This window comes from Spea bombifrons, chromosome 5, assembly GCF_027358695.1.
Source record: "Spea bombifrons isolate aSpeBom1 chromosome 5, aSpeBom1.2.pri, whole genome shotgun sequence".
Classification (NCBI taxonomy): Eukaryota; Metazoa; Chordata; class Amphibia; order Anura; family Pelobatidae; genus Spea; species Spea bombifrons.
In genome coordinates this window covers 76,681,734-76,708,239 of record NC_071091.1, presented here as the reverse complement: position 1 = coordinate 76,708,239, position 26,506 = coordinate 76,681,734, and the positions used below count along the sequence as shown (strand labels likewise).

General features: G+C 38.3%; 1 protein-coding gene across 1 annotated transcript in view; it reads right to left on the bottom strand.

Annotated features, from left to right (window-relative positions):
* Positions 1-248: 248 nt before the first annotated feature.
* LOC128497704 (laminin subunit alpha-1-like) overlaps positions 249-26,506 on the bottom strand; it is a 46,920-nt gene continuing 20,662 nt past the window's right edge. The window contains 29 exon segments of the mRNA XM_053467865.1: positions 249-456; positions 1,529-1,751; positions 4,433-4,566; positions 5,162-5,315; positions 5,593-5,751; positions 6,397-6,586; positions 7,559-7,674; positions 8,266-8,446; positions 8,805-8,993; positions 9,300-9,451; positions 10,102-10,272; positions 10,653-10,767; positions 11,114-11,255; positions 11,420-11,564; positions 11,891-12,041; positions 13,851-13,975; positions 15,379-15,529; positions 15,984-16,117; positions 16,720-16,863; positions 17,438-17,592; positions 18,660-18,842; positions 20,644-20,760; positions 21,344-21,446; positions 22,708-22,846; positions 23,191-23,354; positions 23,436-23,552; positions 23,784-23,994; positions 24,385-24,544; positions 26,320-26,431. Of these exon segments, the coding sequence (XP_053323840.1) occupies positions 296-456; positions 1,529-1,751; positions 4,433-4,566; positions 5,162-5,315; positions 5,593-5,751; positions 6,397-6,586; positions 7,559-7,674; positions 8,266-8,446; positions 8,805-8,993; positions 9,300-9,451; positions 10,102-10,272; positions 10,653-10,767; positions 11,114-11,255; positions 11,420-11,564; positions 11,891-12,041; positions 13,851-13,975; positions 15,379-15,529; positions 15,984-16,117; positions 16,720-16,863; positions 17,438-17,592; positions 18,660-18,842; positions 20,644-20,760; positions 21,344-21,446; positions 22,708-22,846; positions 23,191-23,354; positions 23,436-23,552; positions 23,784-23,994; positions 24,385-24,544; positions 26,320-26,431 (4,398 nt within the window). The 3' untranslated portion in view covers positions 249-295.

Below are 26,506 nucleotides of genomic sequence, written 5' to 3'. Positions count from 1 at the left end.
TGGCAAGGAGACAGGCCCCAAATGCTTTACCGTGTTCTTAGAAGACCTGGGAAATTCAGGGGTTTTGTGTACTGAATAACAGATTAAATAGGCTCTGTGTCCCTGTATCACCCAATACGTGTTTATATTTCAGATGGTGTCGTTGGCAGCACTTTGTGAGCTAATATTACTTCATGCTGTTACTTAAAGAGCTGGTTCCAAACCTACTTTGAGAATAACAGCATGGAAGTATAGACCTCCTCTACTTGATAACATCTTGTTCGATGAATGTATATGTAGGAGATATGTCTCCTGTTTATTGTTCTGTTCCAGGACAGGAATGAGGAAAGACTCCGCGCATTTCAAAGGCTTTGCTGAAATCACTGGCTTCGGTCTGCGTGCCCTTCACCAGTTTCATGTTGCGTATGCATCCGTGGAATGAGGTCTGGCTGGTCAAGCAGTTTTGCTTCACATCAGCTACATACGAGGGGAAAAAAACAAAGAAAAAGAGTGTCAATGTTTGTTTTCATTCCATTCTGTGCACCTTTGGGGACAGTTGTGGGGAAGCTGACATAGTTGTCAAAGGTGTTCCTTTGACAACTATGTCAGCTTTTGTGTACATATATTTCACTGTATATTATCTGTAACAAAAAAAACTGATAAATCAGGAGGGCCATGCTCACAATTAATTTTTATAATTTTGTATTTATTTATATATTATATATAATATGTTTTCCAATTTATCAAACAAATCATAAATTAAAAGTAGGTCCTTTCGAATATGGCTTTGGCTGTGATATGGATATTCATCAATGTATCAATGTAATAGCAGATTTAATAGCTTTCTGTAAGCAGTAAAAGGGATAGAACAAGGAGCCGGATACAGTGAAGCACAGCATTCACTTTAACAAAGTGCCGGCACACAGAATTTCATGGTGAATGTTTTCCCTTAATAACTTGATATAACTTTAAAATGAGGACTGGAAGAGTTAAAACAAATGGAGCTTGCAATTATTACATTAACCTGTGATCCTGGAAGTTGTTTATACATCTTACTTACATTCCTACTATTAGTGACTCAAACTTCCTTCCCCATGGCTTTATGTTTTCACAGCGCCTCGCCTTATTTAATTAAGTAGACACAACACTGGTGACGTGATGGAGCCAACACTATTTTACATTGCATTTTAAATGTTTGGAGACATATCGTTTTATATTTAGCTTACAAACGGAGATCATTTTGAGGTATCGTACGCCTGTATATGTAAATATATGTATAAGGATGTTGGCTTTGATAACAAAGTAATAAATAAAATACATTCTAGTTGTGTCGGCTGTGGCAAAAGCGGGCTTTAAGTAATGATATACAAATACGAAAGTTTAAAGGTGTAAAAACTGAGGTCTCAATTGACCTTACCGAGAAGGTGTTAGATAAGTCTAAGATAAGCTATCCTAAATCTAAGACAAGACCACAGACACATTAGTCAATGAGTCAGGGGATACTCTAACCAGAAATAATTCTTTGAAGTTTACATTAAATTGCTCTTACCCGGATAGCCTCCAACATAAATCGGATTGTTAGTGTCTGCAGAGGTTGACTGGACATGTGGGCTCTCTGCATTCACAACATTTCCATCCACCGTAAGGACAATGCGATGTTTAATTTTACTGGCCTGAAGCTTATGCCACTTGCCATCACATAAAGAGCTGGGGCTCTCTGGCTTGTAGACTGCTGTTATTCTGCCGGCACCATTATTAACATGGAACAAAACCTGTCAAAATAGAATGCAATGATTAAATCAGTTCTGGTCATATAGTTAATATTATCATTTCAAGATCATCCTTTTGATGGTACAGACCACTCTTCTCCTGATGCCTTGATGGTCTGCACTCTAGCAGAGACAAGAGGCACTGGGTCATCATAACCAGGCTCCCTTGGTCTCTGTGTAGACCTCCACTGAAGGAGGAGAAAAGAGATACTTGCCACTGAATTCACAGATCCTCCTACTCCACAATATAAATTATGTACATGAGTCTTTGGATCCCATTATAATGTCTCTGGTTTCGCTTTTGTGACACTACTCATCTGTTGCAGTTGTGTGTGCTCATGAAGTAGACAACAGGGCAGTGTGCTTAATCAGCCCATTAGAATACGTCATCACATACTTGTTGTTGTCCACTATTCATTCAACATAGGGCTAAACGTTATGTGTATGCAGATATACCATGGGTCTCTTGTGGAACTGAGATACCGTGTCAAGACAAGGTGTGAGTCTCTGGCTGGAATTAGGACAATATGGTATAAAGCCCAACGGACTGTCACCATCAAAATGTTTACATAACCTGACAGGAAGAGCATTGTCCCCAAGACTCCTGGCTTTGTTATTGTTATTTTTAGGTGACAATATTTAGCAACATTTCCAACCCCAACATCCATGACTCTGGCAAAGAGCAGTGGCTGTAGGTGGTTTCAATAGGGCTGAAACAACTAATCGATAAAATCAATAATAATCGATTATGAAAATCGTTGGCAACGAATTTCATCATCGATTAATCAAATCGATTTTTATCTCCTTATAATAATCCGATCTCAAACAGAGATCGGATTATAACACCGGAATCCAGATCCCCCGCAACGCTGCAGGAGACCTGGATTCCCCTCACTGTCGGCCGGTCTCTCACTTCCGTCTCTCTCCCCCCTCCCATACACCCCTCTGACTCCTCCCCCTCCCATACGTCACTCTGCCTCTCTCCCAGCTCCGTTACTGACAGTAACTGAGGCTGTCTGTGCGATGCAGACCCCCACCAGCTGACAGAGAGGATGATTCTCTGTCAGCCTGTGAGTGTCTGCATCGCACAGACAGCCTCCGTTACTGCACTTCACTTACACTGTGGCTTCTATGAAGCTGCAGTGAAAGTCCTTGTCTAGTGAAGATCCGTTGCTGACAGGAGGCAGAGTGGAGTATGGGAGGGGGAGGAGGCAGAATGGAGTATGGGAGGGAGAGGAGGCAGAGTGGAGTATGGGAGGGGGAGGAGGCAGAGTGGAGTATAGGAGGGGGAGGAGCCAGAGTGGAGTATGGGAGGGGGAGGGGCCAGAGTGGTGTATGGGAGGGGGGAGGAGGCAGAGTGAAGTATGGGAGGGGGGAGGAGGCAAAGTGGTGTATGGGAGGGGGAGGAGGCAAAGTGATGTATGGGAGGGGGAGGAGGCAGAGTGGTGTATGGGAGGGGGAGGAGCCAGAGTGGTGTACAGGAGGGGGAAGAGCCAGAGTGGTGTATGGGAGGGAGAGGAGCCAGAGTGGTGTATGGGAGGGGGAGGAGCCAAAGTTGTGTATGGGTGAGTTATAGTGGTGTATGGGGGGTATTATGAATTTCAGGGCATATAGGGGATATAAGGCATATCGATATTAGCATATCAGGGGGTCATAAAACATCTGGTAAAAGGTATATCGGGGGCTCAGTTGCATATCACTGGCATATAAGGAGTATAAGGCATATCAGGGGCACAGTGGCATATCAGGGGGCACAGTGGAATCTGGCATATAAGAGGCATTTATGGGGGCAGAGTGGCAAGCTGGGGGTCTGATGTGCATAACCGGGGGCAGTTTGGTAAATAAAAAAAATTTAAACAAGGCTTTTTTTCTCATAGTTATTATTAAATATGAAAAATAGTTAACATATGAATTAATATTTACTAATAACTTTGTATTAAAACCTAGTTTGAGAAACACCGTTCTTGTAGCTTTTATTATTATGTCAGTAAAATAAGAAGGTGAATAGAGAGAGGCCATTGCAATAAAGAGATGAAAGTGTAAATTGTACGTTTTTTATTACATTATTTTAAATTTAAAAAATTGCATTTTTTTATCCGATTAATCGAAAAAAATAATCGGCCAACTAATCGATTATTAAAATAATCGTTAGTTGCAGCCCTAGGTTTCAATAAATTAATTTACTTATGCTAAAGTATGTGACAGTTCCCCCTTAAAGTATCACACTAGATGGATCTATTGGAGACACCATGGATGATGCCTTTTAGGGGCAAGGAAGAAATGGTCTGAGAAAAAAGTAAACCCATTTGTAAGATGAGGTAAACATCCTCCTCTCGGAGGGTGGATCTGTGTGCATTACACACTTGCATCCATCAGCAAAATCACAGGCAGAATGTATTTCCTACAAAGCATTAAAAAATGTAGAAATGAGCTGGAAGATGTCAAGGATGTGCTACGTCCTTGGCAGGAAACATTTGAGAATCAACAAACTCATCTCATTTGTCTATGTTTTACAAAAACTGTTTAGCGTTTAATTAAAATGAAACACATTATAGGACATTTCAAGGTTTATAACCTCAGTGTTTTCTTATGCATATTTGATTCCTAGAATTCTGTCACTATACAGTTATAATTACATTTCTGATGTCAAAAGCATACACAAAGGACAGCCAAAAGATGCTTACCTTGCCATGTATGATTTCCAGGCCAATGGCATCAACTTTTGCGCTGCTAATTCCAAGAAGAACACCGTTCATCTGTGTAGTGCGGAACTCGAGAGACACGTTTACGTCTGAGCGGACTTTGTACCCCTCTTTAACTACAAACCAAAGATTTATAACGTGTATATTAATTATATACTTGTAGGTTCCTCAGCAAGCAATACTTTTATTGAATTTTTAAAACAAAAGAACTCTACATTTATTGTAATGCTTACTGTAACAGATCATTGTAAAGAATCAGATATTTTCTAAGAGAAAGGATGCATCATATGTGATGACCATACCTGATATGTTAATTCTTTAATAGACCATAGTGCAGATTTTATGTAGTGACACACCAGATGTGTTCACCAAATGACTAATACCAGTCCTTGTGGAAACCTTGACCTGTCATTATTTAAACATATATCTAATTAAGTCACCTGCATTCAAGCAGGGATATCAATCAAAACATACTGGTAGTAAAAGCACCAATTGGGAGTCTAATTTGGTTTATTGGAAATTAGGTTAATATCAGCTTTATTATAGTATTAAAGTTATAGAGTTTGATCTAGAAACAGTAAGTGTTCACAATAATTATTATTTCTTAAAACCATGATTTAACCATAATTAAACCCGATAGGAACATACAAACCTATTAAGTGTGAAAAGGTGCTTAGTATGCACAGTAAGTGCTATTCAAGTCATATTTACCAAGGGCAGCAAATCCAGTTCCATCAAAGTAAGTTCCCTCTTGGACGGATGCGTAGCACTTATTTACTGCGTGTATGGAGATAGCGCTCTCCTTATCCAGTTGTTTGTTATTAATGGCAACTTTGCCAATGCATGCTGGGACACTGTGTGTGATCTAAATGAAAGAGAGAATGACGGCTAATTAGTACATTGCCACCTCTTGTTAGCAGCCATTTGGCCACAACTGTTTTCATTCCGAGACAAAACAAGCAACCAAGTGCACAGAAATAGAATTTGAGGGAATTTGGCTTATCTGCCTGTCCATCTTTTTCTACCTACAGTCAGTCCTCAAACTGTACTTGGCCATCAATAGCCTGATAGCATGTGCAATATAATATATATAATATATTTTTGTCTCCAAAGTTTTGTTTCAATACAAGCAGTTTACTTACATTCCCAATGCTCTTCGCTGTATAGTCTAGTGGAAGCCCACCAAGATAAAGCTTCCCTTCCACATCCAAAGTATTGCTGTCCCCTGGAGCACTAACTGATGCTGATTCCTGACCATCAATAGTAATCGTACCTTTTCTTTTATAATATTCTGTTATTACCTGAAAAAAACAGATGGCTGTGACATATAATAATAAAGACAGGATACCAGATTGAGCAAAAAATTATATTTCCTAAATACTCTAATATACGTTCATATTCTTGCTTCTTAATATGCATTTCATATTAATGAATGTATTATAACAGTGTTGTGTGACTTCATTAAAGGGCCACTTCAGTCTGTACACTTACAAATATCACCACCAGTGCATCGACGAGCACTAATTCATTTTTGTTTGTTGAAATGATGATTTTCAGTATTATCTTTGCTGTATGGTGTCGATGAAAGATAGGCATAGAGACGGATTCTAATAACGAAATGATTGGCCATTGTGCAATAGATTAAAAAGGTGAAATAAACTAATGATGAGGCAGAGGTTTTCTTCTTTTGTAGGATATAACCAAACCTGGGAACTCTTGGTAATTTCCCAGGGAGTAAATGTGATCAAACGCTGGTCTCCGGCCCGCATATTGAATGCACACGTGAGAAAGCAGAGCCTTACCTAGAGACTTACTTAAACAGAGTTTTACTATAAGTTCCCAGGCATGGTTATAACTCAAATACCAGCTAGTTGAGATTTTTGGGGGTTGATAATGATAATTGTTCACATCTTAAGTAACTGAAAATATAAGCAGCAGTCACTTACTGTGTGCCACTTTCCATCATTAATAACAGCCGTATGGAAAGCCTGAGTCCGTCCTTTTCCCATATCAAATAAGAAATAAAGTTTCCCTTCATGAAGTTGAAGTGCAGCATAATCCATCTGGTTCTGGTGAGCCATATAGTAAATAAGACCACTGGTGGCATATGTCCTGAGAGTTATCTGTACAGAGAGTCTGGGAAAAAGAATTTTATTTAATTTCATATTTCTTTTTCAGAAATGACTATAAATTACCAGTTTTCCACTAATCCATGAAGGAGTATATACTTGGAATTTTATCAATTATTTCCATTAATAAGCAAAACATATTAAATAATATAAAAGCAGATTTAAAAGTGTATTGTAATCAGTTTGATTTTAGAACATTTTGTAATTACTATGATGTATTATACATCAGGTAGTGACATGTAGGTCACCGGCAGGAACTATATCTCCCACGATGCTCACGCAGCATCCTTAAATGAAAAGTCTAGTTTCCAAAATAGTTTTATTATTTCATTTTGCATTGACTCCAATGTATTTTACTGAAAATTAGGGCATACAACCTTTAGTGATAGGAGTTAACATATCTATCTCATTTAAGGCCTCTACTGACAACTGGACGCATTAGAATGCAAACATCATCATACTCAGAAGCAGTCTGATTGTCACTGACAAGCATGGGAGTTCTACTGCACATGTGCAAGAAGCATACTGCAGTATGAACCTTGCTCTCAGTAAAGGTGCTGGAGGAGGAGTTAAATGAAAAATAAAAACTTGAATAACTAAAGAATGTTTGCACAGTTCTGCATGCAGTAAAATGATATGGAGTCCATGCAAGATGCATTTAACATGGAAATAGGGCTGGAGTGCTTAGTCAAAGAAAATAATCTCATTTATTCCTAGCTTAGTATCATGGTAGTTGTGGTTTCTCAACAAAAGGAACTGTACAAGCCGGATACCCCTACCAAATAGAGCAAAATCAATTGATTAAAAAACATGACAAAATAACAAATCCATCAGTTGACGTGAAACTGTAACCTGAGCATATCACCATAAAGGTTTGTCGACATCTCTTTGAAAGTTATTATAACATGTTTACTTGTCTTGGAAAGTACATATGTTCTTAAATATTATATATTTATAATCAGCTTTACAATGTACTTACTTTCTTCTGACAGCTGATTGGTCAAAAGGCAGTACAATGTGGCTTCCCTGAGTGAGGCCAAACTGGTGAGCATCTGGCACATGGTCCGGCTTCATCTCCAGTGCACACTGCAATGGCTGCAGGCAAAAATGTCACTTTTATAGATATATTGATTTGACAAATAAATATAATATTAACTACATTTTCAAACACTTAAAATGCCTTAGCTTTTTAAAGGACAGGAGTTGTGAACTAACCAGTGGTGAGGATAAACTGGTAAAGGACCTAATATCTGTATGAAAAATAACGGTTTTATTAAAGCTACATTTTCTTAAAATAGATTTTACGGCATTGGTCCTAGAGGAGCAGCATACTCATGTAACAAGATGTAGACACACATGACCTTCTAGGGACCCCTGGAAACATTTTTACCCCACAACTTAGACTGCCATTTTTTATGGAACCTACGTATCAGCACCATGGTATAACACAAACCCTACTGTTCTTTCCGATGGGACACCGTCTACTAATAGATCAGTTGTTGCAGAGCTAGCTGACCCCTAGGAATTCTGGGCTTAGCTTCTGACCCTTTTTGCCACCCCCGAATGATAAACCACTGCCCCTGTTTGATTCAAAATTTACTGGAGTTGTTCATTCTTAATTTGCACGGAACTCATGGTTTTTAGAAAACCTTATTGAATGGGAATTTCTAGAATAGACTGTTTTACCTTAGTTACAAATGATTTCTGTATGGGGGTAGTTAATTTTCTCTCTGTGACAGGCTGAGCAGGCGTTGCAGTCGGCAGAACTTCCACTTCCAGCTGGGCAATGGATTTAGGCTTCTCTGACAGCATGCAGCTATCCATATGAACCCCCTCATATTTCAGGACATTGGTGAAATCCATCTGCCTTTATTGCAAAAGGGAAAATGTATTATTTTGTACAGTTTATTAGCAGTTTATTTTTTCCTTAAAAAGAGAATTAACACTTACATAAAACAGAGTACATAAACTAAACAAAAATAAAAGTTGAGATTATTTAAATATTTTATAAACTAAAATAAAAGTTGTTTAAATATTTTATAAGCTAAAATATATTTGTATAAATAAGTGTTGAGTTATTTTATTTAATTAAAAATATTGGTTAACATAAGCATTAAAACAGAACTCCCGCCATTGTTATTGCTGTTATCAGTTTAAAAATAAGTTATCTAAAGTTTTGTGCTTTTTTTGGATTAATGCATATTAGACAGTTTGATGAAACTTACTCCATATTTACAACCAGATTGCGTATACATCCGTAGAAAGACTGGCTTGTTTTGAGGGGGGCTGTACCCATTTTACCAGGGACGCCACCGACATAAAAATTGGAAGCATTTATAGAGATGGAATCGACAGATGGTCCGTTCATCTTCACCTCGGAAGGTTTTCCTTCATCCACTTGTACATTCACAAGTCTAAAAAAATAATGTCCAAATTGTCAATTCTGCCCACTTGACCCACTTGATAACTGAAGTCATAGAATGTATATTTTTCTCTAGCAAAGATTACAATATCTTAACATATTATAATTAACATATTAATTATAATAATTAACTTTATTTATGGAACTTTATTAAATTCCTAAAATTTTAAGAGGTTTCTATTATATCTTTCCCTTAAAATGTATCATTTGTCATATATGAAGAATATGAAACATTCCCTGATGCATCTTTCTACACTTTCTAGAGTTTATAATATAAACCTATATGTTTTGCAATTACCTCTTGTTCCGGATGACAATAATAGAGTGTTCTTGTCCATCACTAAAGGTTCCAGTAGGAGATTTGATGATGACCTTTCTTGTGCTGGCACCATCCACAGGGTTGATATGGAATTCAATATGTCCATTCACCAGCATTATAGCAAAGAATGGCTAAATGAAAATATATGGTTTTAAAATCTATATGTTAGTTCTGAGGGCTGAGATTCCCATCAAAGAGATACAAGCACATGGATAGTACTGATTTATATACATTCAAGGACCACATGAGGCCCTTGTCACGGAAGAATGTGCATGCAAATAAGGTTAACAATTATCACCTTTGCCTCTAATTGTTAACCTTATTTTGCATGCGCCTACCCAGAATCCTGTGTGGTTGTGGCAGCACCATGAGATTTCTGAGGGAAAAACAAGCCTCCTGGCTTGTCTGGTGTCTGTAGATGAGAGTTTAATAATACTTCTACTACCCCTTAAACCCTTAGGGGTTTCCATCACCTTTTACCCACCATAACTTATGTAATGGTTATATACATCATTATATACGGTCTAGTGCTAGTAACATTTTGATACACATGATATAAAAAGTACATTTACATTTATAGGACTCATCTTGCTTTTCAAGCAAACTACAGGTTAGCTGTTATAATAAAATATCTGCCCTTCTTTGGAGCTCTCTTTGTCCTGCAACAGGGACCAATCACTAAGCTCTGTAATTTTATAAAACCGTCATAAATCTGAATTATTTGTGTAAATATGTTTCATAAAATTATAATAATAATAATAATAATCATTTGATTACTCACCAAGAGAGCTTGCCTGTGACTGAGTTTTTCCGCTCCCTTGCCAAATCCAGCCACGATAATTCCAGATTCATTGAGTGTGGAGAACGATACCATTAGCTCTGATTCTGCTGCCAATGATACTGGCTGCATTTCCACGTAGCCATCTTTTAAAACGGTAATGCTACGAGTTGGCTACGGCAGGAGAAAAAGACACAAAAATACTTTAGTGGTTGGATTCAAAATCATTCACTCAGATTACAGTGGATTAAAAATTGTGGAGTCTCACAGATGCTATCAAATGAATAATAACATAAATAATAATATGCTTATTGGTTGATAGATATGCAACCGATAATCAGATTAAATGTACCTGATTGTAGATGCGGTAAGGTAAATGTATAAACTTCAGTTAATGCATCTATGATAACCTAAACTGTATTGAATTTAGTAAGTGAAGAAAAGCAGGAGTTTGTAGGAGAGCTGCGGTAAATAATATATGAGGTGACTTCTGAGACATTTCACTGATTATAATTGGCATTGCCTCATACAATTTGGATAGGAAGGTTTCTTACCTCCAGTTTACAGCCTTTTCTTACACCATAGGCATTTCTTACCAAGTCAAAATTTGAGCGGGAAATCTCCAAGTTCTTTATACAGCCCACATAGGACCTGCTGCTAAGCTGTTTTCTAAAATCAAGAAAGATTTGCAATTGATGTGATAAAAACATAATGAACATGTTTGAAAATGTTTTAGATAAAGGATACTTTCTTTATACTAAGTTTGAATAATCTTCGTTGGCTTGAAGTAAAAATTTTCATAAAAATTGTGTGGTTGAGTTCCATAAAACACACATCTCTTCTAAGGGGAGCCATCATTAAAACATTTAATTTAGCTTTACTGCAAGATTCATCCTTTGGAAGATCAGCCTGGGATCAAATCATTTCTTCTTGTTTTCAAACAGATGTTTTATTTACTAATGCAGTTTATGTTCGTCCAAAAATCTACAAAGAAAATTATAACTAGACGTAATACCTAACACTCCTGGATCTGGGAAGTCCACCAATATAAATAGGATCCTTATCTGACCGGTTAAGGTCTGAAGCAACGCCTGGAGCTTCTCCTTGCTTGGTTTCTCTCTGGGTTGAGTTGTAGGAATCCATCACAGCCAGTATACCTTTGTCACAAGAGAACACATCGGTCTTAAAACGAAACTTCAAATACTTCACTAGTTGAAATGATCTACAACAAGTTCTTAGAGGCCCAAAAACTTTTAAAAAAGTGTCAAGGATGGCCACGACAGACACTTGACTGGTTTGTGTGTGTGAGCTTCAGCCGTACCTTGCTTCCTGTTGCGCTGGAAGGCTACTTTATGCCATGCTCCATCATTATAGCGTCCATCTGTCATCAGTATCAGAGGTCCTGATCCCAATTCGACAGATACTCTCAGTTTACCGTCCACCATTTCCATAGATAAATAATCTCGCTGATAAAACAAGAACGAAGTTTGATCAACTTTGTTGAACCATACTGAGCAGCTAAACACTAGGATGTTAAACTTATTTCACCTATGTGTCTACCAGTTAAATAAATTAGTTTAAAAAAGCGAACCTTGACTTATTCTAAACATCATCTGGGTATTGCTTTAAGGCTTGGGTTCATCAACAAGTAAACAGCTGGACCAAAAGCCAAGCACCAAAAAGCAAGGGATTAGCAAAAAAACATGTGTTTTCATTTTTAAATGATTAACTTTTACAACGTAGAAAACAATAGCTGGAAAGAAATGAAAATAACTAAAGGGCAAGGTCTTACTGTTCCATTGGAAGCAAGATACAAAAGAAGGCCATTTGGAGCGAATGTTCGGAAATGGATAACTATCTGAGATGAAGTGGAACGAAGCGTCTTCTCTACAATAGAATATCCACTGCCGTCAAAATGGAAAGCAGTTTCTTCTTCTCGTGGGCTACAAATACAAAAGGGAAAATTTCAGTCAAGCCATATCGTGGTGGACAAATGCTGGCACTACAAGTGCCATTGAGATAACTAGTATATGATTAAGAATAGCATTGCAGGTGGATATATCACAATTAGGCAAGTTTAATACCGGTATATGATTTAACAAGGGGTAACAACATTTACTCATCTCCATGATAAAATCAAGTGTAATTATTAGCAGGGCTCTACCGGGGAGTTGAATTGGGCCAGACACAGGCACTTTAAGGCCAGCAGCCCATAAGTGACGTATGTATGCAGATGCATGCTACGCTCTTACACTCTCTCATGGTGCAGCTGCACATTAAAAGGCCAGATCTGGCATGCAAGTGGCAGTTAAGGTAAGTGACTGGCGACAGCTGGCACCGGCCAGCTGTATACCTGTTGACTTACTATAGCTATACTCATTGCAAACGACTATGACAAGCATGGAGCGTGTCCACGGTTTATGCTTTTATAGGAGTAACTATGTAACTATCTGGCATTATGTAGAACTTATTAATGCAAACAACTACATAACTAACATTTGGAATACACTAAGAACTTAGATCCCTGCAGAAGTTTTACGCCTTATAACGCTCTTGCTGGTCAATATAAATTGTAATATTGCCACCTGCTGGTATGAACGTGTCATAACTACTCACTCACAAACAGTGGTGTTACGAAGGGATGAATCCTACATTCATATAATTGACATTTGTAATATTTAGGGGTGTCCCATCACCCATTAATTTGCAGGACATATATATATACATTTTACTTGTGGCTGAGTACTGCTACCTTGCAGTATGTACTCATAGAACAGTTCAATAACCGATTTCATGTATCTGATTTTCAATTGTGGGTAGCATGTGAAAATCTACATAATTCTACATTGTAACGCATGCTGGACGCCCATTTTAGGAAGATTATCCGTTATATACATATGTCATGGCTAATGGCAGATGTGTGATTCTACATTGGAATTGGTTATTGCTTCTCCAAGAACTGCACAAAGGGAAAAATCAGCACGTGTTTAAAAAAAATCTTTGAAAATAAATAAGAAGTGATTACTAATAGTTATTTAGGACTTAGCATTAAAATACATAGCTAGGAAAAATATTCCTTGTAAACTAAAACAATTTACACATTTGCATATTTTAACACATTCCTAAAGCGTACCCACTTTTTATGAGAAAGTAATAAAATATGTTTTAGCCATGCTCTGTAGGAAAAAATAAAAATAGAATCAATGTGTCCATTTTTAGTGATTAAAGCTGGTATCTGTGTTAGAGGCGAGTACAATTTTCCATAAAAAGATAAAACCAAAAAAAAAAAAAAAAAAAATCTATAAAATCACGCTCTCTGCTTCCTGCAGGAATTCCAGCATCATTTAAATTTCCAGACGTGTAAAAACAGGTAGAAAACACTTTTCTTATAATTTTCCATATATTTAAATGTTTTCTATTTTGGTGTGAAACTGTGCCTCTAACAGTAATGATGGGCTGAACATGAAAAGAAACAGAATATCCTCCTGCAGCCACTTTTGGTTTAATAATAGTATGTCTGGCTTCTATCTGAATACCCATTATAGGTTTAGATGTCAATTTTTGCATTTTACATATTTATTTTGTTGACAAAATATTAAATAAACCAAATATATTTTATTTTATTAATTAGGGGGGGGGGCAGAAGAGCTTCTCTAAAGAAGATAAGTGAGCTTACAAAACATACATTAGTAAAAGGTAGCATGGCAACAATATAGAAATAGCATTAATACTTTTAGGAAGCTAAATAATACCTTCCATAGCATCCACCACATTTGCCCTCTCTCTCAACATAGTTCCATAAACCAATGGAGTGCCCATTAAGGAACGCCTCGCCCATGCAACCTTTAAAATCTGTGGTCTTGACTGCTGTTGATTTCTAGGAAAGAAAAATACACGGATAATTAGCCATGGGATTTGTTTATACACGTTTTAATGTTATTTTAAAAATATATTTTCCTAACTATATGGGAAAGCAGAACCTCTCCTGATGTCTTTAGGCAGCCTACAGGTCTGTATCTAAGTGTGACAACATCAGGCAAGCCCTACATACTACCTATGGAATAATGCATACATATTTTAGGTAGAGGACATCAAAGGTCTGTCAAATGCCTGTTGAACAAACATGTTTTTGGACTATGTTCTAGCACACTTCTTTTTGACTCTGCTCAGACATCTTGAATGCATCCTAGGTTACAATGTCACAAAGATACTGATTTTGGCTTAAGCCAGTGTCTACATGCCAAGCTATATCTACTGATATGCTTAATATCCATGAGGAAGGGAGAAGGAGTGTGAACCAGAGGAGGGTTTGGGTTGCTCCAGGTTTCTGTACACCTATAAGATGGTTTTCCTAAATATAAAAAAATATATATATATATATATATATATATATATACCGTATTGGCTCGGATATAGGCCGCCCCCGTATATAGGCCGCACCCTAAAAGTCTGGTGCTTTTTTAAAGAAAAAGTTTTTTTCTTTAAAAAAGCACCAAAAAAAAAAAAAAAATGCTGCCACTCTGTCCCCCCTCCCCGAGATATGCTACCACTGTCCTCCCCCCCCGAGATACGCTACCACTGTCCTCCCTCCCCGAGATATGCTACCACTGTCCTCCTCCTCCCCCCCGAGATACGCTACCACTGCCCCCCCCCCCGAGATACGCTACCACTGTCCTCCCCCCCCCCGAGATACGCTACCACTGTCCTCCCCCCCGAGATATGCTACCACTGTCCTCCCTCCCCCCCCGAGATACGCTACCACTGTCCTCCCTCCCCGAGATATGCTACCACTGTCCCCCCCCCCCCGAGATACGCTACCACTGTCCCCCCCCCACAGAGATATGCTACCACTGTCCTCCCCCCCCCGAGATACGCTACCACTGTCCCCCCCCCCCGAGATATGCTGCCACTGTCCTCCTCTGCCCCCCCCTCCTCGACTTACCGGAGCAGACTCCCGGGTGTCTTGCGGGGCCGGCGGGGGACATCTACGCAATACGCGTATGCAACTTCCGGTGCCGGTGCCGGTGCCGGTGCGGCCTATATTCGAGCCAATACGGTATATATATATATATATATATATATATATATATATATATATAAACACTTCTGTTTCACAATGATACAGCAACAACGGTGCAAGAAGACCAAATTATGGAGCTTGAGTCTATAATATGATTAATCATTTTTTTTTTCTATATTGTAGGTTTAACCATGTCTACAATTATTATAGGTAACAAATAAGTTCATGCTCAAAAAATGCATTTCATCTGGGAAATATACCTGTAATTGTCCTCCTATTCCCCCAACAAACATCAATGTTGAGTTATCGATGTGGAGTATGGATGATGTACCAGGTGAAGATGACATTTTGGCTGTGGGCTTCTGAGAAGTGCCAATTTCTTCCACAGTCAATGAACCTGATTTACCAAACCTGTGAAGATGAACCATGGATGTTATAGCTAATGATACTACAATATCATATTTGTATAACCAACTCTCTCAACTAATTAGTTTTTGTTGTCTTTGTGTCTATCTAACTAAACGCATACATACACTGATCCTGTATAAAATGTTATAAAGTGTTTTTTTCAACCTGGAAGGAACATCTCAGTAATTGGTACTGAATTTATTTATCAGAGAAGGTCAACTATATTAATTTACGTCTCAGCGAAATTACTTTTTGATAAAAGATAAAGTACCAGAACACAAAGGAATTACATCAAAGTATAGAGTGGAAAATGTGGGGTTCAAGTTTGAAGATATTTTTTGGTGGTCAGTAAGTACAGTAAATGAACTCTTGTAGAAATCGTCACACTAAAGAACAAATCATTAAAATCCTGTACAATTGCCATATGTTTTACTGGTCACATCTAAATAAGCTTTACCTTGTTGCGTGTATTTTATGCCACTTGTTATTGTTTATCTGGATATCAGGTTCTTCGAGCCTTACAGATCCTGCGCCCAGGTCCCAAAGGAAGGAAACCTTGCCTTTCAGCATTTCTACCGCCATGAAGTCAGCCTGCAAAAAAACAAAATAAATGATCAATGTGCTAATAAAGCCCCATTTTTCAAATGCTGTAATTTCATTAACATTATGACTAGAAGTTTTATTAATAATAAAATCCTTTTCACTGTGTAATAATTCCCTGGAATATCTGTCTTCTGTATGTTCATATATACGATTACTTTAGTTGCATACTGTAGATCAAAATGACTTCAAAACTTTTGTAGCCGCTTTCATGTTCAGTGTCCAGGTAAACGCCAGGTGAATGCACAACTCATACAGAACTGAATAAAGACTCAACTCAATGGGAGAACAACTCGTAGGAAACTTTTAGCCCCCAAGTTATTGATAGTCGAACATTTCTTGGAAACGTTGATTTGAGTATCTATGGCACATAATGGAGTCTGAAGCTTAGAAGTATCCCAATGCAAGAAGGGCCAGACATTGCAAGTTTCTCCACAAGGGCAAATTTGCACTTTAAACCTCTAAGCGAATGACTGTAGAGGGACACGATCTTTTCTTAGTAAATGTTCTTCAAATTTCTCTTTACTGCATGATACATCTGGCATTGAAATGGCTTTTTGTCAACAAATGCATGAAACATTAAAGTCACTCACTTTCGTGCTGCTGCCCAGGTAGAAAAGCAGGTTGTCCGGCTCGCCGGTCTTAACATTAAGAGTTAGAGTGCTGAAATGTGTAGAATAGAGCTCTGGGTGGTAAGAGCGTACACAATCTCTGTCGGCTGAAACAGCCACTTTAATCTGAAAAAATAGAAAACAATTTATTATTAATATCGAAAAACAATTGCTCGTTCAGTGCTATGTGCTGTAGAGTGCTTTATAGCTAAATTATATAGACTATTAACAGGCCATGCCAACACCACAGCTACTTATCAAACTTATTTTATGTCAGGGTCTCTCTCCTTAAAGTGGTACTGCTGTCTCTCTTAGATAAACTAAAAGGCAGTTATCTGTAGTGAGCTGTCTATGGTACGCAAGGGAACAGTATCCTCAATCAGTGAAATGGTAAGTGGACCAGAACCAATATTGAAATAATTCATCTATAAATCCAATTTTTGTTGCAAAGAAATGTTTGGGTTTAAAAAATATGATATGTTTTTAGATATGTGTTTTTCTTGGAAATCCGCTTCCACTTGTATGGTAACTGATTCTATTAAAAATAGCGCCTCTTTTAACCATCGAAAGGGGTTGTTTTTATGGTACTGAGATCATTATTCTAAATATGCCTTATACTATCTATGGCTGACTAAGAAGTCATCAGTAAAAGGTAATAGTTGAAACTCTCTTTTTTCCGTAACACTTTTATCACACTTACCGATGCGGCCTGTTTACGGGCCTGACTAATAAGCTCTTTAATTTCAGATAGATTTCTGCTTAGGTTTTCCTCAAGCAATTTCAAGGGTTTCAGTCTATCCAATAAAATGTTGGCCTGTGTTTCCACTTCTTTAATTCTGCTTTCCGCTGTTACCGCTGGTGAAACACAACATATTTAGGAGCTTGCACATACAGTATACATAAAAACATTAACATAGGTGAACCTAATACTCGGGCGCGTTGTGTGTTCTTAGCATGGCCTTTGTCACGAAGAAAAGTCCTACTACCGGCAACCAAGCGGCAGCTAGCCAGTTCTGCCAGTGCCTACCCGACAGCCGTCTGCAGTGCAGTCCCATCGGGCTGCAGGCAAATTTGTGATGCGCACTAGAGGGCCAACCTGTGCCGCGCAACAAGAGGCATCCCTGCGATGGATTTAAAAACCCGGAACTGCTATTAAGAAGCACCCTATTGTGTTCCTGTTACACGTATCAGGAGAATCTGCTCCAGAAAGTTCTGTTGACTCTCTGGCTTGCGATTTTGTACCTTGCTGACATTATCTGCGTCCCAAACCCAGCTATCCCGACTACCTGCGCTGTGTACCAACCTTGGCTTTTTCTGACTACTTGTTTATTATAACATACCCAGCGCTGGCTACTATCTGACCTGGCATTCTGTGGTACCTGTCCTGAGTACCTACCTGAGGCATTAAGTAGACAGGTATTCTGTACCTCCAGCAAGTGCTACATATGACTCTTCCTATATATATTATATATTATACACCTCCACACTATTTTGATCACCAAAGTCCCTGTCTTCTTATTTTGGGGCTCAACCTCTTGAGGCTGAAGGCTGAAGGCTCTATCAGGCTGAAGAACTGTGGTGTGTACGCTTCTGGTTCACAGCAGTTGTGACAGCTCTTCGGGGGGGGGGGAGACCATGAGCTGGTAGTCAAGCTGAAAATGGGGTCCCTTATTTCAGGAAATTTAGAATTTGACAGTAGATAAGAGATATTTGGTCAGTTTAGTCTCCAGAGTTTGAGATGACTCAATAAGCCTGGCCAAGCTCTGCTTTGGCTCTTGCTCGGGCTTTACAGAGCAGATAAAAAAAATGAACAGCATATTAAACCTCTTCCACAACGATTGTACATTCTATGCCAAAGTATTCCGTGCACCCTATATTTTTGCAGAAAAGTATCGGCGAGTGCATTAATGCAGGAAACATACCCGTCTTGGATGAGTCCGCTAGAAGCTCGTTGGTTTTCCGCAGCGTGTCATTGACTTTGGACAGCGCAGAGGACGCAGTTAACACCTTTTGGTTGAAGTTCGTGATATGGTTTAAAGTGCCAGCTGCACTGACATTGGCAGACAAGGCAAGCTCTTTAGCATCTTGTAGTTTCTCACTGGTATCTGTTCCAGGGTAGATAAAGCAAATTATGAACTTTTTCGCTTTGAAAAGTGAAGTTGAAAAATTGAGAAAAGGGAAAACATTTCTAAGAAAAAGTACATATAAAGAGGCTGTTATTGAAACCTGAATTAAGGGGTGGTTCTCAATTTAGGACACAAAATCCCAATGAGGATTATTCTTATGAGGAATGAATGCAGACTAGATTTTAATACTAACCCCACACTAAATTACTCACAGACATTAATGTGGCTCCTGCAGGGGAGGGCCGGCAGCCTAAGGCCTGGGGGGCAAGTCAAGTGAAGTGGCTCCGCCCCCTCGCACTCACCTTTCACCCCTCACGCTGCTCCCATCACTATGCGGCCATCAGACTGCTGGAAAACTGATCTAAACAGCCGCTGGGTGCTGATGCCACCGGCCAGAGCTACTTTAATCCTTTTTTTTTTTATTTATTTAATACACCGGATCGGCTTGCCATATTAAAAATAAATAAATAAAGTATTAAAGTAGCGCCGGCTGGCAGCATCAGCACCCAGCGGCCATTTAAATTCGATTTCCAACAATCTGATGGCCGCATAGTGATGGGAGCAGCGTGAGGGGTGAAAGGTGAGTGCGAGGGGGCGGAGCTTTCACCCCTCACGCTGCTCCCATCACTTGGCGGCCGTTGCATACGGCCGCTGGGTGCTGATGCCGCCGGCCGGCGCTGCTTTAATACTTTTTTTTTCATTTAATAGCCGATCCGGCTTGCCATATTAAATTTAAAAAAAAAAAAGTATTAAAGTAGCGCCGGCCGGCGGCATCAGCCCCCAGCGGCCGTTTAGATTAGATTTCGGGCGGCCTGGGGGGCAATTGCCCCCCGGCCCAGCCCGCCCCTGGGCTCCTGCCCTGTTGGGGATGTGGATACGCAGTTATTGTTTTGCAAGAAATAAAAGCATGGGCTTGGAAGCTCAGAGGTTATTTCAGAAATTATGCTTCTCAACATTTCAAAAGGCAAAAGAAGGACACATTTTTGTTAGGAGCACGGTTACAGCCTTTTAGTGTGTATCGAAACATATTCACAGCATTTAATGACTTATTTTGTCAGAAAATCACACTGAACAGCCATTAACAGGTAAGCAGGCCTCGCTCTCAGGAGGAAGTCTAGGCATTGTATGTCTGAACTGAATCAATAATTAAAGCTTCTGTTCCAGCAATATGTTTAGCAAATAAATCTTAGGAGACCTTTCTTTTTTTTTTTGGCAGTCTCATCACATTTTCAGTTTCTGAAGCATAGCAATGTCTCATTAATGACATAAGCGTGATGTCATCATTACTGTATTCATTACGTTGTCATCACAAAACCATACATTTCTTCTTTTAGAGTCTTTTCAAATATATATAATGTCTGAGAACTTGCGGAACCTCCCTTTTAAATGCAGTGTTCCACCTACTCTAATGAATATGCCCAAGAAATAATTATTTAATACTGTATATGTTTTTTCCAGGAACATAGGCAACCAAAAAGCAGACACTAATAGATTCTTGCTATAAAAACTGAAAAAAAGTTTTGTTTTATAGGTAAAGAAGATACCTTTTACACTAGGATAAAATTCAGCTTTGTTTTGTTAATGCCCATTTGGAATGAACAGAGGATTATGCTGAGATGGTCAGGAATTAAACCGAAGCAAATCATTTATGTGTTTCTATTGTGCACCTGTACAAAGACTCTTTTGTCTGCATTTCCATCAAAGATGCACATTTTTATTAGTGGAAGTACAATTTGTAGGTACAGCTAGAAGTAAATGAATACGCCTTAATGCTACTTACCATTTGGTAAATTTCTCAGAGCCAGAAGCTGTTCACTTATTTGACGTGTAAATGCATGAGTGCGTTTTTGTATTGTATCTGCTTTTGTTTTCAGATCGTTCAAATCAGACACAAGACCTATGGGAACGAACAAAAGAGTTTGAGAAGATTACCAATTTAAATATCTGAAAGGAAGAACTGTCAATGACAAACAAGTGTCGGGCATAAGAAATTGGATTTTTATTTTTCTCAGTAGGTGTTTCTGCTCTGTCTGATGATGGTAACTTCACGTTGTCATACTGAAGTGTCATTTGATTACAGTGCGGATGCCACGTAACCTTTCAGCTTCCATTTTTTTGTTTAAAACATCCAAAATGACACAGAATCACTGAAATAAACAGTAATCTATTTGTATGCAGGCCTGGACTGGCCAACTGGCAAACCGGGTAAATGCCTTGTGGGCCAGTGCCAGATGGCGCTGGTCACTTACCTTTACTGTCGTAGATCTGGCTGCCAGCTGGACACACGAAGCTGGACACTGCAGAGGTATAGGAGTGTGGCATGCGTCCTCATATAACCATTCTTTTATTGGATCAAATAAGAATGTCTATCATTGGGGTCTATAAAAGTAGCTAATACTCCTAAAGTCATGTAAAGCTATGGTACTGACAAAAATATAGTATAATATGGTACGAAACTATCAAAGTTCCCAGACCCTTACCTTCCGTGCTAAGACTTAAATTTTTGGCCTCATTCAGAAGTTGTGTGCTGAACTTCATAGAATTTTTTGGTGCAACTTGTAAAGATCCATTTGCCCCTGAAACCTTTTAAAAGAAAACATATCGTTATCAGATTTTTTAAATGATGTAATAAGTCAAAAATGATTTGTGTTTGTTTGTGTTCTTAGAGTAAAAGTTGTAGTTTCAGTGCTATACCTGCAGTGATAAAATGTTAACCATGGTCAGTAAGGTAGGTTGGGGAATTAAGCTCAAGTCAGGTGGTATATATTGTCTGTCATTTACACATTTATCAAGTGCTATTAAAGAAAATAACTGCATTATATCTTAATATTTGGTCAAGGATGCCATTTGTTGGCACCATACATATTTTAATATGAACGCTATAAGGACAAATCAAATGGACAATTAAAAAAAACTGGTTATAGGCAACACTATGATGTAGGCATTGGATAACTACTTAAAACTAAGCACAGCAGAAACAGTCCCAATATAAAATGTTGCATTTAGAACAAAATGAGTTCTAGGATATGGTCCTTTTTCAAAAAGTTATCTACATGTTTGGGGGTCCATAAACCTGAGATCCAATAAGCTTTTTGCATTGTTGTGATGTGAAGGACAAAATATATTCTAACACTAAGCAAATAGAGGTCTGGAAAGTGATGGGATGTTGATGCTTTCACATAACACTGGAGATCTAAGTTATTATTTTACTTTAAGGAGAATTTTGTTTGTGACCAGATGCATTCTATAGTTCTTCTCTAGGTTTCGTGTATGATTTCTGTCATTGTAAGACACATTTTCTGGGCTAATTTATTACAGGGGTACCTGGCCAGGGAAGCCACTACTTATCAGACACTATGGATTAGTTGGGTTTTTTTGCCAGTTAACTAAACTATACATTAGTGCTTACTTTTTAGGTCTAAAACCTTAGGCGCCATATCATATAGTTCATAGGGTTAACTGATGAAAATTATACAACCTAAAAATGAACTAGCAATTCTTACTGATCTTAAGTAACAGTGAGTGGACATTACTAGTGACATTATTTCCAATAAACATTAATCAATCTAGTTAATATAATAATCTGAAAAATAAAAACCCACGTTCTAATAAAATGTGCTTAATCTTTGATACTGTACTGGAGAGTTTTGGCTATAGAAGGTGTACCGTAACCTAAATTTTGTATATTTTTTAGCATATGGATGTCATTAGGATACAAGTCTATTAAGAGTGTTAATACAATTGTCTATTAAAATGTCATTGTGGATTGATAACACTAACAGTAATCTTTTTACCATTCCATGTTCTTTAGACCTATGCACCTGACGCTCTTTGAAGACCTTACCATTGCCAGGACTCCTGTAACTGTGTGGTTACACTGTTCTGCAAGAACCTCTGATTGCTCAATCATATTTTTGATATCTGTGTGAGAATGGATCGCACTGGTGGCATTCAAAGAGGCATTCCTTACATCTAAAAGAGAACTGGGAACACACAAAAAAGATATATTATTATATTGTCCCTTTAAAATATGATGTTTTTGCTGAAAAGATTTTGTAGCAAAATGAGTTAAAAAAAATCACATCATCAAATGCTACAACTAAGGTTTACAGCTTTAAATAGCAGATGTGTTGTTCTGCTTATGCATTTGTTTTAATAAAATAATCACATCTTCTTCTACTACCCAGCTTGTAGCAATTTAGATTTGACTTCCATTTAACTTAATACCGTGACAAAACCAAGGTAGATGGCAATGCTGACTTATATGAATATGACTGAACTGGATGAATTAATAACTACATTTTGGTATTAACACTGCTATGTTTACCTATTTAGAGAAGCAGAAAGTTTGTGTAGTTCAGCTGCATAATCTTCTGCCTTATAGACCATGTCAAGTGCGTCTCTTTTGGCCATCTGCATTACCAGACGATCTACATGGTGTCTCAGTTTAGAATTCCAAAGAAGAAGCTCCTCTTGGTGGGTCTCCAAAACCTATGGACAACATTACAACATTAAATCCACATTAAATGACTCTCTATGGTCCAATTGATTCAGTGACACCTGGATACATACAGATGTAGCATTAATGGTGTCCTCTGCAAGCAAAACTGCATCATCCACCAGCCCAAGACCTTCCTCAATCAACAACACAGAACGGTTCTTATTTTCCTGAAGGTCGTGTTTTTTTGTCTGTAAGGGAAAATAAATAAAAATACATTCCGCTAAAATTATTTTGATTGTTCCTTATGATTTTTTTTAGTTATCCATGGGTCAACTTTCATACTTGCAGCCCCTAGGACTAATGCAGAGTTCCCCCGGGATGCAAAGATGTTTCAAACGTAAAAGTATTTTTTTAACCTTGATCAATTGTTTTACCACATTAATAGGTAATTACAAACATAAATTCTGAAACTCACTTACCCTCAAATCAGCCAGATTTCTTTGTATAATGACCAGCAGATCGTTGGTGTTGTTGGTGTTTGCAGATGCCACATACAGCAAATCCTCCGCTGCCAGTAGTTTGTTGTTACGTTGTGCGAGGGCATTTTCAAGACTATTTTTTAACTTTGTTAAATCTTGGTGTGGCTTCTCATATTCTTTCTCAACTCTGTGTAGATAGCCTTCTGATACTCTGATAAATCATAAAGGGAAAAAAACTACTCAGATAAAAGTAAATACCGCTATTGGTTCGGGTCTGGTACTCTCTGCAGAATTCACCTTTAGTCTAACTTCTTGTGTTCTTGTGACAGGCGGTATAAAAAAATAAGGAAAAGGGCAACTCATTTTAAAAGTGTGTTTTAATTTATATAGATATATTTGATTTAGCAATTCCTTTTTTCCCTGTGAACATCTAATAAACAAAACAAATATATGTACGTATAATAATAATATAAAATGTATACGTACTAACATGTATACTAATATATATATATATATATATATATATACACATACACACATACATATACATACACACATACATATATATATTTCGCAAAAACAAGAAAATAAAAGCGCTTACTTGAGGGTTTTGGTAGCATCTTGACTTTGATCATTAAAATATTTCGACCTCATAGAACTGAGCATTAAGGAGACATCATCCTCATAATTTAATTGCAAATTGTCAGAGAGCTGTGTATCAATGCTCGTCTCATTTAGGCTTTCGACCACTTCCACCAATACTGCAAGAAAGATAGGTTAATAGCTCATTTAGAAAGCTCCCAAACACTAGAAACGACAGATCTGGCCACATAGTCAAATTAGGCAGCTGTCTAGTATGCTGAGTTGGTAGGGGTGCCACTCTCTATATATACCGTATATTCCGGCGTATAAGACGACCGGGCGTATAAGACGACCCCCAACTTTTACAGTTCAAATATAGAGTTTGGACTATACTCGCCGTATAAGACTACCCCTCTACCCAGCATACAACAACCAGCCAATCACGGCAAGCAATGTACCTTACCGGTGATTTGCTGGTTGATTTGCTGACATATACATACATGCACTGCCCTTACACACACACACACACACACACATATATATAATATATATATATGTGTATATATATATATATATGTGTGTGTATATATATGTGTGTGTATATATATATATGTGTGTGTATATATATATCTACACATATGCCTGTCCATACATACACATTTATACACTGCCCTCACCACACACCCCTGCCTTTACACACATGTATATGTATATGTATATATACACACACACACGTATGTATATATATATATATATATATATATATATATACATACATACATACATCAGTGTGTGTGTATATATATTATATATAAATATATATATATATATATATATATATATATATATACAAAGTCCAAAATCAACAATTGCACACCAATCACCACTTTTTTAGCCCGGTGCCAAGTAGCTGCAACAGCAAATCTTATAATATCAAAAAAATCGTTACCGGCACTCCAGGGACTTCTTTAAATAATCACTCCAGAAACAGCAGTTTTCTAATCAACGTTTCAGTCTGTTTATTAGACTTTCATCAGGACACGTGTGTGTGTGTGTGTGTGTGTGTATATATACACACACCAGCTTACAAATACACTGACCATATCACACCAACATACATACACTGCACTCACACCCCTTTCTCCCCATCTCTTACCTTATCTTCTGTCTTCTTTCTTCCATCCAGTTGTGGGAGCGCGAGGTCTGGCACTTCAGACCTCGGCTTCCCTGCTCCCTCATCACTACGCGCCGGCAATTGATGCCGAGCGCCGGGACATGACGTCATCCCCAGGCTCGGCATCAATAGCCGACACGTAGTGATTAGAGAGCAGGGAAGCCGAGGTCTGAAGTGCCAGACCTCGAGCTCCCTAATGTCGGGCTAGTTAGAGGGAGGTCGTGATCTCCCCAACCAGCCCTGCTGATCAGGGCTAGTTGGGGAGATCACGATCTTGCACCTACCTCGGCGCGGCCCTGAAGACCGGCCCAGGGGAGGCGGCTTCTTCACTCGCCCCTCCCCTAGAGATTGGTGGCTTCGTGGGAACCTCCGGCTTGGTAAGTACCCGGTGGTTGCATTTCTTAGGGGTTTCTAAGTTAGTACCCGGCGTATAAGACGACCCCCCACTTTTAAGAAGATTTTCTGGGGTTAAAAAGTCGTCTTATACGCCGGTATATACAGTATGTTTTTTTTTACAAAGAAAGTATACATGTAGCACTTAATTTACCATGGGTGCTAGAAGTCCTATAGTTGTCCATGTATGCTATCAACCTCAGTACTAGAAGAAAGTCTGCGTTGATTTAAATAACTATTTAAAGTTAATAAAGTACGCGCAAAAAGGAAGAACTGCCCTTATATCGCCAAACAACTTCTATCTTTGACAACCAGATAATTGCTGGATAGGTATCTGTAGTTCAACAACTGTTGGGGATAACCCCATTTAAATGGCAATAAATGTACCTTGAATAGTCGTTTGCATTTTGTCAATAAAGCCGATTAACTCTTGAGTCTTATTCAGAGTTCTGATGGTGGCATTGTTCAGTGCTTCTCCATCACCTATCACCTGCTCCATCTTAGGGAAAAGTAAACATGTATGATTTAGATTTTTTAAAATGCAAAACAAATTACATTTAAGTTGTAGAACAAT